Source organism: Ixodes scapularis, unplaced genomic scaffold (assembly GCF_016920785.2).
Source record: "Ixodes scapularis isolate PalLabHiFi unplaced genomic scaffold, ASM1692078v2 PGA_scaffold3__209_contigs__length_174095766, whole genome shotgun sequence".
Taxonomy (NCBI): domain Eukaryota; kingdom Metazoa; phylum Arthropoda; class Arachnida; order Ixodida; family Ixodidae; genus Ixodes; species Ixodes scapularis.
The window spans coordinates 5,781,402-5,794,654 of NW_024609868.1; the positions used below are offsets into that span (position 1 = coordinate 5,781,402).

General features: G+C 45.4%; 1 protein-coding gene across 1 annotated transcript in view; it reads right to left on the reverse strand.

Annotated features, from left to right (window-relative positions):
* Positions 1 to 2,662: 2,662 nt before the first annotated feature.
* Positions 2,663 to 13,253, reverse strand: part of LOC8036807 — a 51,028-nt gene continuing 40,437 nt past the window's right edge. Inside the window, exons 30-36 of the mRNA XM_029982532.4 lie at positions 12,140 to 12,302; positions 11,102 to 11,184; positions 9,852 to 10,032; positions 8,757 to 8,920; positions 4,964 to 5,044; positions 3,845 to 3,958; positions 2,663 to 2,901 (exon numbers count right to left, since the gene is read on the reverse strand). Coding sequence (XP_029838392.2) covers positions 2,863 to 2,901; positions 3,845 to 3,958; positions 4,964 to 5,044; positions 8,757 to 8,920; positions 9,852 to 10,032; positions 11,102 to 11,184; positions 12,140 to 12,302 — 825 coding nt within the window. The 3' untranslated portion in view covers positions 2,663 to 2,862. The remainder of the gene's footprint in view (positions 2,902 to 3,844; positions 3,959 to 4,963; positions 5,045 to 8,756; positions 8,921 to 9,851; positions 10,033 to 11,101; positions 11,185 to 12,139; positions 12,303 to 13,253) is intronic.

Below are 13,253 nucleotides of genomic sequence, written 5' to 3' on the forward strand. Positions count from 1 at the left end.
TTACAATAAGTGCTGGACAAACGAAGGGCACTTTGTGCTGTGTTATGACGGAACTCGCTGTTTCTGTTTTTACTGCCGAGACATCCCACAAGTGTACAGTTTTGTAGGCGTTGCCGAGAAATTTAGAAAAGAACGCTCGCCACCGTTTTACTGGTTCCTGGTTCCTGACGTGCCAGATTTTCGTTAAAAGTAAGCGAACACAAAACAATGGATCGCAAGCGCCCCGGCTGGTGCTCTGTCGTGCCGTCATGTTCACATGCACTTGAGGGCAACTTCAGCAAGCTTGCAGTGGCACGTGCTTTGTCGCGCGAGCAGAGACAACGGCTGTTCATTCGAAACCGAAACAATGCCACTCCGCTCCGTCGCCAACTGAATCCCAAAATAGTGTGCAAAATACAACTGTCCAGCATTCAACAACAACAACAACAAAAAAATAAAACAGTCCAGCGGCGCGTGCTTGCCAGGCCGGCAAACGAGGTGCAAGCTAAATAGAAAGAAAAACAGAACCTAAGCGCATCGATGCATGACATCGTGAGCCAGGGCCAAAAGTTTTTTGGAGCGCTCTGAGCAAGGACTGAAGTCGAGACAAACAAGCGCGCTGTGTGGGTTCAGCGTGCAGACATTGCCTTCTTTGCTTCAGCTCACTTCTCCTCACCAACGTTTTCTTGGCGGCAGATTTTTCACGTAGCGGGGTCTCTCTCGAAAGATAGCCCGCCGAGAGAAATGTAGGTAATAAATATTTTGACGAGCAGTCTTTGAGTTAAAGATGGATTTTTTAGAAGAAGAGGAATGTCGATGAACAAGTTTAGAAACGCCATATCTGTAGCGACGTGGGGACGGCAACACCCGACGTCGCACGACCACGGTGACCCAGTGGTCGCGCGAGCGTTTCAGCTCACAAAGTAACTCTCGCCGCGCAAAAACGTGGTTTTGTTTCACAGCATGATGGCATAGCTGGCACCCGGCACACTAGCGACGGAGCGTCCGCACATTCCCGCGAAAAAAAAATTGAAAAAGAAGACGCGAGATGAGATTCCCGTGACGGCGAGGGCGGCGAGGGCGCGAAACGCGAGACGGCGGCAAAAACCATGCAAGACCGGATGGAAAATTGATGCCGGGTACTTTGTGTCGGGCGGCCGCTTGCGCCACCTATAGCTCACGCATGCTCAATTACGGTTCTCAGTTTAGTTTCGGTTTTGAAAGGCGACCGAAATTGGACCTTTGGCGCAGGCTTGGCGCAGATTAGCCATATATTGGCAAAATGTAGCAAGATGTAGCAGGGTTAGCCCCTTGGCGCAGTTTGGCGCAATTGGCGCAGCAATCACATCACTGGGAGAGGGTAGCGGGACAAATGGTCAGCGATGACATTTTCCTTGCCTGGCCTGTGGGGGGCGGTGAAATCGAAGGCCGCCAGGTCAACGATGTAGCATGCAAACTTGCGGTTCAGCTTGGCTTTGTTCACTGCGTACACCACAATGAAATTGTCAGTGATGAGCACAAACTTGTAACCATGCAGGTACAGACGGAACTTTTCGGTCACAGCCCAATGTGCAGCAGTACATTCAAGCTCATTGATGTGGTACCTCTTTTCTGCGTCTTTGAGGGATCTGCTGGCATATTCTATGACACGTCTTGCGAGAGGCAGGCTCCAAGACCTTCATGTGACGCATCCGTCTTGACATACGTCTGACATTCTTGCTTGAAGAAGGACAGGACTGGCGGCAAAGTGATCTTCATCTTGAGTGACTCGAAGGATTCCTGCTGAGTATTGTCGAGGGCAAGCTGAAGTGCTTGAGTGGGCGTTTCTTTGTTCCTTTCTTTGCTCGTGGTTTTCTTCAGAAGTTCATTAAGCGGTCTTGCAATCACTGCGAAGTTCTCTTGCGAAACGTGTTCGCAAATCCAAGGAAGCTGTGAACCTCACGTATGGACGTCAGTGTAGCATACCGAGATACAGCAGATGTGCGATCAGGGTTTAGCTGTATGCTTTCTGTTGTCAACACTCTTCCGAGGAGCGTGATGGTTGGCGAGGCGAAGACACACTTGGTCGGCGAGAGTGTGAAACCCATGCTTCGTGTGGCCTTGAAGATCTCGCGGAGGCATTTGATGTGGTCTTCGAAACTGTTGTGTGCGCAGGCAATGTCGTAGATGTAGGTGACAACACCTAGTTTGCGAAGGTGCGAATATGCCAATTTGATGGCTCTCGTCATGGTCGGCGGTCCGTTCTTGAGCCCAAAAGGCATTCGTAGAAACTCTTCGTGGTGGTCTTGTGTGACGAAGGCTGTTTTGTGCACGTCGTCTTCTTTCACTTTGATTGTGAAGAATGCACTCTTGATGTCCATGTTAGACATGAAACGAGAACCTGCAATTGCATGAAATGCGACTTCCATGCAATCGACCGGTTATGGATCTGCGACAGTGATCGGATTGATTGTGCGGGAGTAGTCAACGACTACACGTCGAGGTGTCGTGTCATGAAAATGCGATCCAAGTTCAGACTATAAGCATTATAGCAATAAGGTTCTTGTATCTCTATGTTAAAATCCCTTCAAATCCTAACTCACAGGTAACAGATATCAAATGCTCAGTTACAGGTTCAGATAACGTTCTCAAAGTGAGCAGACATCCAAAAGCACAACTGCACACTGTAAGGAAAGACACCATGTAGCAAAACGTTTTATTCAAGATAATTCTCCCGTTGAAAATGAGTAAAAGGGCACCATCGAACACAAAAAACTGCCACATCGAAAATAAAGCTAGCAGCAAAAGAATTAACAGAAGGTCAATAATAAAACAACTAAGGGAACATTAAAACTTTGTGCTCCAGTTCTCCATGCAGGAACAAACTAACAAACGAAAACATTGCTACTGCTTCCATACTTTCTTCTTGCAGTACTCCTGTGCCTGAAAAATCAGAAGAAAAAAAAAACAGAGCATGTCAGCTAGGTTACAGAGAAGTTCTGGCGAAATTTCTATAGGCAAAGATCTGCATCAGAATTGGTTCGACACATTAATAGGCACATTTGAACAAATAATCCCAAATTAGAAGTCACAATAATATTTTTTTTTCACCAAGTTGCTCTACTTGTAAAATTTCAAACAGGACATTAGATGTAATATGGGGGCAGTACAGCTGGTTCCCGATTGGCTACAAGAAGTTCGATAGTATGAAATGGTTGCTGAAAATACTCATGCCAGTAAAACAAAAACAAACAATTCCAAATTTTAGTGTAAAGGCTGTGCGCAGGCTAGCTGGGGTATAGACCAAGACGCGTCCCTGACGTCATGCAGCTGCGGTGGCGCTGTCGATGGCCCTGCGCATGCGCAGAAGCTTCAGTTCACTCGAATTCGGTTTCCGCGCATGCGCAGTGCCCATACCTGGTGTGGGCAAACGCGGGCTTGTTTGGAAACAGCGTGTCGGTCTATACATGAATGCTCGAGAAATAAACCAGCTAGCCGAGTTTGAGACGTTCCCTTCTGTGTCTGTCCCTTCGACTAAAAGTTTTTTTTTCCCTTTTTTGCACCACAGTCTCAGGTGTTAAACAACATGCAAAAAACTGTTTTTAGACTGCCTGCTCCACTTGCAAGATATGCAACGTGTGACACCACCCCACTGGAGAGTGCAGGAAAGTTTGAATATTGGTATTGGCATAACCCTCACTTGGCATTTTGTACATAGCTATTTTTAATTTAGAGATAATAAACAGCATGTCGGAAAGAGCAAAGCCTGGGTATTGCCTGGGCATTTCGACAATGTGTTCAGTTTGGGAAGCTCAAAAAATCGGCAGAGTTCCCCTTTAACTGGTACACCAATTAAAAGTTTGTGGGATAGGCAGTTGAAACTCACGTTGCAAGACGCTGCCTGTTCGGGGGTTCCGCACCAGTATGACGGACCTTCCGTGCATTGCTTGGCGCCGAGAAGCTTTGACTGCTCGGTCCCATCCGAGCACATGTCGACAAACTATGCGGAAGAGGAAGCAAAATATGTTTAATAAGCAACATTGATTCACAAATGCAGTGTAACGGGATTTAAAGATAAGAACGTAAACAGCGGTCATGCAACTAAAGGTTTTTCTTTAGGAGAACACACCATGACTGTACTTCAATGGCCGAAAATATGAACAGTTTACTGTAACACCTTCATACTGTGAACCTTTGTTAAAAGGAAGCTGAAGTACTTCTTGAAAAAAAAAACAACGAGATGGTGAATTCTGACGTATTTTTATCCCGTGATTCTGAATATCATGTTTGTTTTCTTGAATATGTGACAAAACGTGAAAAAACGTGAAAAGACACCGACCAGTTGCGACGTCACACTAGGATCTTTGGGGCTGCCAAGCGCATGTCGCTCCTGTGACCAACTTTTCTGCTAAAACAGCTCAATATACAGAAGTGTGCTTTGTAATCCGGAAGATATGGTACCTTCATATGTGAAATCACATCCATCAACGATGTTGCATCTCTGTGCAGAGTGCCCCACCCCGAGTTAACCCACTGCCCCACCCATTAAATCTGCCTGTTTTGTCCCCAATTACAGAATTTCTGTTCCAGCACAGCATATTCGAAGTGTGGTACAGTGAAATAGTAATTACAAAATAAAAAAAACCTGCAAACATAGTCATTAACGATAATTCATTCACTGTTTCCCTTTCTTTATTTAACTCACTTGTGAGGAACGTACCACAATATGATACAGACAGTAATTTCAGTGACTAAATTTCCGAACACACAAATAGCCATGACCTTTTGGCAGAGAGATTTTCACCTGCTCGTTTAGAAAAAGTTGTACCCTATGTAGAGCTTTAGCATAAAACAGCTACAAATCTTGGAGCTCCAACTGGCCTCTCTGTAACGCATGAGAACTGTTTTACTGCACAGTGAATGCAAGCCCAATCCTGTTACCTATCTACGTCTGGTGAACTCCAAATATTGGTTCGAGTTATCAACTTAAATTATTTATGCTCACCTTGCAGATTTCATGGCTGTTGCCAATGTTTCCGATGGCGTCGAGCAGGTAGGGTCCATACAGGTCAACCAAGGATGCACACTAAAAAACAAAAGTGAGCTTGTACATTGAGCTAGCTCGTAGTGACCATAGAAACCCTTTTACAATACAAAGCTTTTTTTTCTGGTTTCTGGCATATTAAATTTTCTCTCCTATTATATGCAGATCCAAACCATTCTCAGCATTTATGGAGTGCATTCAAATCTAGGGTTTCATATAGTTTAGTTTTTAAAGTAATGTGCCTTCAGAGCAAAGATAATCATCACTTTGAGTAGACACCCCCACTTTCACATCATTGCACCAATATCCTTGATGTTTAAAGTAATGTGCCTTTAGAGCAAAGATAATTATCACTTTGAGTAGACCCCCCTCTTTCACATCATTGCACCAATGTCCTTGATGTTTAAAGTAATGTGCCTTCAGAGCAAAGATAATTATCACTTTGAGTAGACACCCCCGCTTTCACATCATTGCACCAATGTCCTTGATGTTTCACAAAATCATGTTGCACCATCAAACCAATGTCCCTCCTTTTTTAATAAATACATTTTAAGAGAGACTTTGACACTGTCTGCTCAGTGCCGACTATACTCCATTACCCACCGTATCACCCAAAGACATTCCATAGGCCTTTAAGGGGAGGCACGGCCTAGAAATCGCGATTTTTTCAAAAAAGTCGCGTTTTTGGAAAATAGGCTGACCAGCTTTTACAACTCATAAAGAATGCTGTCCAAAAATTTTATTCCTGTAAGTAAAGTATTTACTCCGAAATAAATTATTTTCGACGTGCTGGCGGCCGCACGTGCGCGCCGACGACGCGGCCGATTACGAAAATGTGCTATTTTCAAAGCGCGCTCCCTCCGCGTTTTTTAGGACTAGCATGGACAGGCCCCCCTCGTTGGAATGAGCGTCTCACCCTCTTTCGTTCTGTTTGCAGCATTGTTCGCGATATTGTGCTCAAAGACCGTGAAACCCCGTAGAAAACATAGCTGTGCACGCTCTTATAGGTCAAGCTGGCGAAACAAGAGCTCTGATTCGCTAGGACGAGCCACGTGACGTCATAACCTGTCATAACCGTCTGCTAGCGCGCAATTTCTGTCAGTCGTTGTTTCGTTTGCTAGCTGCTCTACGCGCCCTTGACCGTTCTTCGACTTTCTATCGCTACGACGCCGGCAACTTTCCGTAGCAAGCCTTCGCCGTTTAAGTTCGGTGGCCGCAAGCGGTTTTCGAAGCGAAGAGGGAGCGGACGACCTCCCAAGGAAGACGACGGGAGCGCGTCTTCGCCGTTTCCAAGCGCTCCGCCGTCGCCGAGTGCCTTGGAATCGCCCATCACTTTGCTGCCTCCCGCCGAACGTCACCCGGGACCATCGGCGTCCACATCATCCTTGCCGGTGACCGAAATCTCAAGTGCAGACGACCTCACTGCAATCGAGCGGAAGATTGCGATGATGCAACGAGAAGCGCCCGCAAAATGTTCCGAGCCCGACGATCCCGAGAAGCAGCTAGGCCTAACCGAAGGCGAAGAGCTCGACGGCTACCGCTTGCTTGGCGTGTCCTGCATCGAAGCTTTAGTAAGTGCTTTGCTGTGCCCTGAATGTGCAGGAGCTTCTCTCAAACTGTCCGAGACCGGGAAGGGCGTCCTCCTTGCGTTCGTTGTCCATTGCCCAACTTGTGGAGAAGTCGCGAGGGCTCCACACTCTGTGAATATTGGTGACACGCGACAGAACGATCTCGCAGCGCGCATCGGTCTCTCGTCACGCGACTGTGGCGTGAGCTTCACAAAATTAACTAATCTTTTTACCGGGATGATTATGCCGCCGCCGATGTGTTTGAAGACGTCTCGGAAAGTTGCCGCGAAGGTCCACGAAGCAGCCACGGCGGCCGCCGGCAATGTGATGAGGACCGCTGCGCTGTCGGTGCGAAAAACGGAGAACGCCAAAGAGGGGGAACTCCTAGACGTGTGCGTCACATACGATGGAACCTGGCATAAACGCGGCCACACTTCCCACTTCGGTGTTGGTGTCGCGATTGAACTTGAGAGTGGTCTTGTGCTGGACTACAGCGTCCACAGCAACTACTGCCAGCTGTGCACCCAGGGACCAAGCCAGGCACAGAGGGGTACACGGAATGGATGGAAGACCACCGACCCAACTGCCAGAAGAACTTCAATGGGTCTGCCGGTGCCATGGAAGTGGAGGCAGCCACTGTTATTTTTGGCCGTTCAGTTGAAAAACACGGTATGCAGTACACCACCATGCTGTGTGATGGCGACAGCAAGGCTTTTTCTAAGGTAGCTGGTCTTGAGCTCTACGACAAGAAAATCAACAAAGAGGACTGCGTCAACCATGTCGCGAAGCGTATGTACGCGGGTCTGGAAGCCCTGAAGAAGGCAAAGAAGGGACTAGGCGGGAAAGGGAAGCTGACAAACCTGAAGATGAAGCAGCTTACCAACTACTATGCCTGTTCGCTAAAGGACAATGTACCCGACGTGACAGCCATGCAGCGAGGAGTGTTTGCAAGCCTTTTGCACTCCTATTCCACTGACGAGGAGCCGAGGCATGTAGGTTGTCCCACTGGCACGGACTCCTGGTGCCACTATAATCGGAGCAAGGCCCTCGAGGCAGCGGGAGAACCACCTGCGTTCCGGCCACACATTAAGCCAGCCTTCTCAAAGGAAATCGCAAGGGAGATGGTACCCTTGTACAACCGCCTGTCACAAAGGGATCTGCTGGAGAGGTGTTCCCGGATGAAGACTCAAAACAACAATGAGAGCTTCAATGCCTTGGTGTGGAAGAGGTGCCCCAAGGTGGAGTTCGCCTCCCTCAAGACTGTGGAGTGTGCAGTGGCCCTTGCAGTCCTTGAGTTCAACCTGGGGCCTCGAGGGATCGAGGAAGCTCTATTGGAAATGGGCGTACAGCCAGGGAGCTACCAAGCGTCATACGGAGAGGGCCATCAAGATGAAGGTTGCAAAGGCCCAAGTGAAAGCGCTCGAGTCCTCCAAGATGTCCCACAAAAAAAGGAAGATGGAAGCTGTGGCCAAGGCACAGAGGGACCGTGCAGAGGAAGGAGTGACGTATGCCCCTGGAGCATTTTAGATGAAATGGCAAGCCCCATCTGAACTAAAACACTGTTCGAACTTTCAAACCCGTTTTTTTCAACTTCATGTTTTCACCATTTTTTCACAGCTCTAAAACTATTGTTCGATGAGTTAAGTGCCCCCAAGTCTAATGTATGACTTTTTTGGCATGAAATTTACTGGAGAACTCGGCTATGCGCTTACTTTTTGCGAATTGTTATTTCTTCACACAAAAATGTTGACGTTCGTGAAACAAGAAAAAAATCAAAAATTTATACCGTTACTGAAAGTTAATTTTTACATAAAATATGGCCTTAAAAATTATTTCAAGCCTACTACCGATTAGTTTAGTCATTCAGCGTTATATCCCAACAAAGAAATTGTGCCTTTTTATTCATATTTTGAAACGATAGTTTTTTTCCTTTGGCACTGCTACATGTTCATTTTTTTCAACGTATAAGGCTGTAACTTGTCAAAAAATAAACCTTTTGGGTTGAAAGTTGGTGTAGCCTCCTAAGTTTTGATGTTTAACATACCCTAAAAATTTCATCAACCTGGCACAAATACTTAAAAAGTAGACCCTCCAAGGGAGTGCCTCCCCTTAAGCCTGCCAATACGATAGATCCAAACTGAAAGCCTGTAACTGCACTCTCAGAAAGGATCAGGCAATGGGCTTACATCGGACTGCATGTTCTTAGGCACTGCCTTGCAGACGTTCTCAATGAGTTTGCTGATCTCCTTGTCATTGGGCTTGCTTTGCAGAATCTTCTCAACATAATCCACAACCGTTGTGCATGTGTCACATTTGCTCAGCTTGCCATCCGCAACAAAGGCCTCAGGTTCTGGAAAAATACATGATCTAAAGATGCACTTGGGGATCCAGATTTAGTGAAAGCACTCCTTGGTATTGGATATACAATTATTTTATTGAGGATTCTCCCATCCACCTTCATTCTCGCAACTGGCTCACACACATCTCCAACTTTCTTGGACATCAATGCCTCGGCGCATGCTCTAAAATGAGAATTTCAACCGAACAACAACAAACATCGCAATGTTCCCCGGAATATTTTAGATGACTCATAAAATATCAATAAACAGTAATTAAACTCTTGGACTCGCTTAGTTTTTATTCCATGGCTCTACAAATTGCTTGGCACTGAATCCTATGGATGACATTCACAAAATTATAAATTTCTGCTTTTCTTGACAAAAGATTGCAATGTTCCCGAAGGCTGAACTGCCCGAGTATCACAAAACACAAATCGTTTAGAATTTCGATATTCTCTTGAAAACTTTTTATTCCACGTTAATGTCCCAGGTTTCCCAACTCCTTTACAGCGCTAATATCCATTGTAGACAGACACCCTATACCGATAACGATAATAATCCCTGGAGAACAGAAACAAACGGGACAAAGAACAAACACAAAACCTCAATACAAAGCTAGGTGACTGGTGCGCGGTGGATGGGGAGGTCCCTGGTTCGATACCAGGACCAGGCGGATTTTTGGAGTCACGCACCAGTTACCTAGTTGTGTTTGGAGACTTTCTGTTTGTTCTTTTGTCCCGCTTGTTCCCCTTCTCCAGGTATCATTATCATTGTTCTTGTCCAGCTCGCTGCACCTTCCCTTTAATTGTATTGACATCATAACCCTATACTTGTCCGCCATTTTATGGCATATGCTGGTGCCGACACACGACTGGCTCCAACCTGTCAAAGGGCCACAATGGTAGAACTCTACATCTGGACTGAATTATGATTCTTGCTTACGTCTCCGGATTCCGTCTTTGGGGCAGGCTTTGATGGCTACACACACGATGCTTGGGTCCAGCTCCTGAGCCAGCAACACCATCAGAGCTGGTCCGTATTCCTCCACAAACGCCCTGCACTCATCCGCAAACTGCTCGGGTAGTTCGTCGCAAAGCTTGTCCAAAACCTCCTGAACGCGCGCCTGCCACACAAAAAAGGTTCCAATCAAACCATGTCACGTGCAAGTTTAGAATTAAATTTGCTGTTCCAAGAGCTGTACCGTCAAAATGCTTCTAGCAACCAACCAGAAAGATTTTTTTGTAACTGCATCATCGGCATAGTTTCTAGCAATTATTCCCCGAGGAAAGTTCATCTTTCATAAAACATGCTGCCTTTCATCATTGCTCTAAGAACACTTTAGAAAAGGTGCAATTTTGCATGTTCAAACGGGAGAAGAAACTGATTAGTCTGAATAAAATAGGAAATTTCTGGTAATTGCAGCTACATACCAACATAGAAAGATCCTGGTTTGTTCAAACGAAAAAGAATTTGTACTCTACCTAAAGGATCAACGTAACTTGGTGACTATCCAGAAATGAAATTCTATGCTGGCATTAAAGCAATTACAGAAACATAGTTGGCACTCCAGCATAATCACAGAATCTCAACACTCTATTTAACAACGTGACACTGTGCGCTGTACGAAAACAAGCGACGGGGAGTGAGGCAGATCCAGTAGCTGCTCCGGCCGTTCCGGCGTGGCTCTTACATCAGGTGTCGTCACCCCCAAGACTCGGGCACGCCACCACGCAGCGCGATGTGTTACACGCCGCTCGCCGTTCGGCTGATCGGGTGATTCGCGATCACCGTAAGTGTGATATTCTTTCGTGCAAATAAAAAAAAAAATAGAACTTGCAAAAAGAGCACATAGAATGGCAATATGCTACAGATACACCTGGCTGAACTCATAACGAGCCAAGGTGTTCTTGATACCGCGGCTGTTTCATCTTTGTCGCCGCTGGGATGCTTTGGATTTGATTATAAGTCGACCACGCCCCCCCTTCCAAGTTCAGATTTTCAAAAATTGAAAAATGGGTCCACCTACAATTACGCAAATACGGTAGTCCCTAGACAACTTGCTACCCAAACTGAAATGTCTAGGACATTACGACTAGCCCTACACCTTTTCCTTAAGAATAACACTTAACCTTGATCGTTAAAGTGAGCAGTTACTTATAGAAACCAGAAAAGCAGAACTGGAGAACCCCCACCTCGGTAACATTGTCTACCAGCTGGTTCTGGATGAAATGGAGGGCGTAGTTGCAGAAGGTGCACTCGAAATTTCCACGAGGACCTAGAGATGAGAAGACACATCCGTGACAGTGAGCCTAAATGTATCTGATAAAACTAAGCATTACTAAATCTTTCCAACAGAGCATCCGAAAAGCAATACACCTACTCTTGTTCATTTGTCGGCTATTTCCCTCCAGCAAAAAATATCTAATTATATGCAGCACAACAGTTGTGCCCGGCTGAGCCTCTACAAAATGCCTACAAAAAAGAATGTCCAAATGTTTAAAATTTCTATTCTGGATTAAGTCCTCATTATTCATAATCTATTTGAAAGTTGCAAATAATGCATATGCATATGCAGTAATGAATATTTAGTTAAATGCCCCTGTGTGAGCAATTCTTGTAAATCCTCCGTCTAACAAGGACAACAATATTTGATGCAAAGATGAACTATATACAGGGCAACATACTGGCAAGGTTCGAAGACCTTAGGTTTTATAGATACGGAGGAAAAAAATATTTAATTCACAGCAATCTTGTGCAATGTGCCGTGTTTGCAATTTATTTTCTCAAAATAACGACCCTAATACTCGGCAATAAATATTTTTTCTCAATCTTTCCTATGCCTAATTTGTCAGTGAATCTTTCTAGACCCGTATCCAGAACAGTTTTCTTGGGGAAAGCCGCCCGAAATGTCAACATCGCGCGATACGCAAAACACGCACGTGACTGAGAGGGTGCTAACAAATGTTTTCGCAAAAACAAATTTTTTTTTTTTTTTTTTCAAAAACAATGATTGGTTTTATTTTTCTAGGCATGGAACCAGCAAAATACATTTCTTTCATCTAAATTAAAAATGATCACCAGACATGGTTGTTTGAACTTGTCTGAAAACGCCCTGAAATATCAGTTTGAATTATCATGAGCCTACTGTATAAAAATGACTACTAAAGGCTCTTGCTTTATTACCGGAACAAAGACAAGTGCAACCCTTGAAGAGTGACACCAGCACCCACCTTCGGAGCACAGGTGGAGGAAGTCCTTGCAAATCAGGTTTGGATCCATCTCCTGAAGCAGCAAGGAGACAAGGCGTTCGTAGTATGTGTTGACAAAGGTGATGCACTTCTGCCTGGTAGGACAGAGGTCGCACACGTGGTCCAAAACCTTCTTGACGGCCGCCTGAAAGGCAAGATCCACGAGATTGGCATTTCTTGTTTATATTGAATCGTTCACACCTCCACATTCCATCCCCAAAGCAGGGCATTCAGCCCTACTTTAGACCAGGGCTTCTCCCTGATCTAAAGCATGGGTTCCCAAACTACAGGGTTCGACCGAGAAAGGCAAGCCCGGCTTCTTAGCCGGCATAAATAAACTATGCTTCTCAGAAAGCTGAAACTCCGTGAGAATGTGACGATAGCGGTGGTGATAAAATAAGAAAATTTGAGCACATGACATTAACTGAATCAAGATACAAAAGATATGCTCTTCTTTGAGCCATGTCGCACCGCAGAGGAGCGGGGCACGCTGCCCGCTGTCCTCCATGCCGCAGAGAATAGTGGGCTGCAAGCTTGTAGGAATGCGCTGCGTGTATGAATGCTTTTGCATTTATACATGCAAGCGGTCTTACCGTAAAACACCGGGCAGGCGCCCATTCAAACTTTGGAGATAATTGCAATAAAAGGGGGGTCAGCGCTTGTCCGGTCATAAATTTTACATATATATGTACTGTGCAGATTTTCTCAGCTCTTACAAATTTGAGAATGGGCGCTTAGTGTGGAATGGGCGGATGTGCGGTATTCTACAGTAACTTTTTTAGTGAGTTATCTTATTAGCTTGCAGATCACCAGATTGATGTTGTCAGGAACTTTCACTCCTGTAACTAAAGTCGGAATAAATTATTTCCGACATGCCGGCACCACCTGAAGTGCAGCTTTCTGAACATTCCAATGCATTTATCTCGGTTTCACTTTTAGTCATCAAATCTCGGTTCAGGAAAGCTACAATTCGAGAATGAATTGATAGAACTGGCTTTTGAGGTTTCTACTGAAATTTCATAAAGAAAGCACCTGTGAATTTACTTTCTGCATTTTCAAGCTCTTTTGTTAAGGCGAGACGCGGGCCTTAAAATGG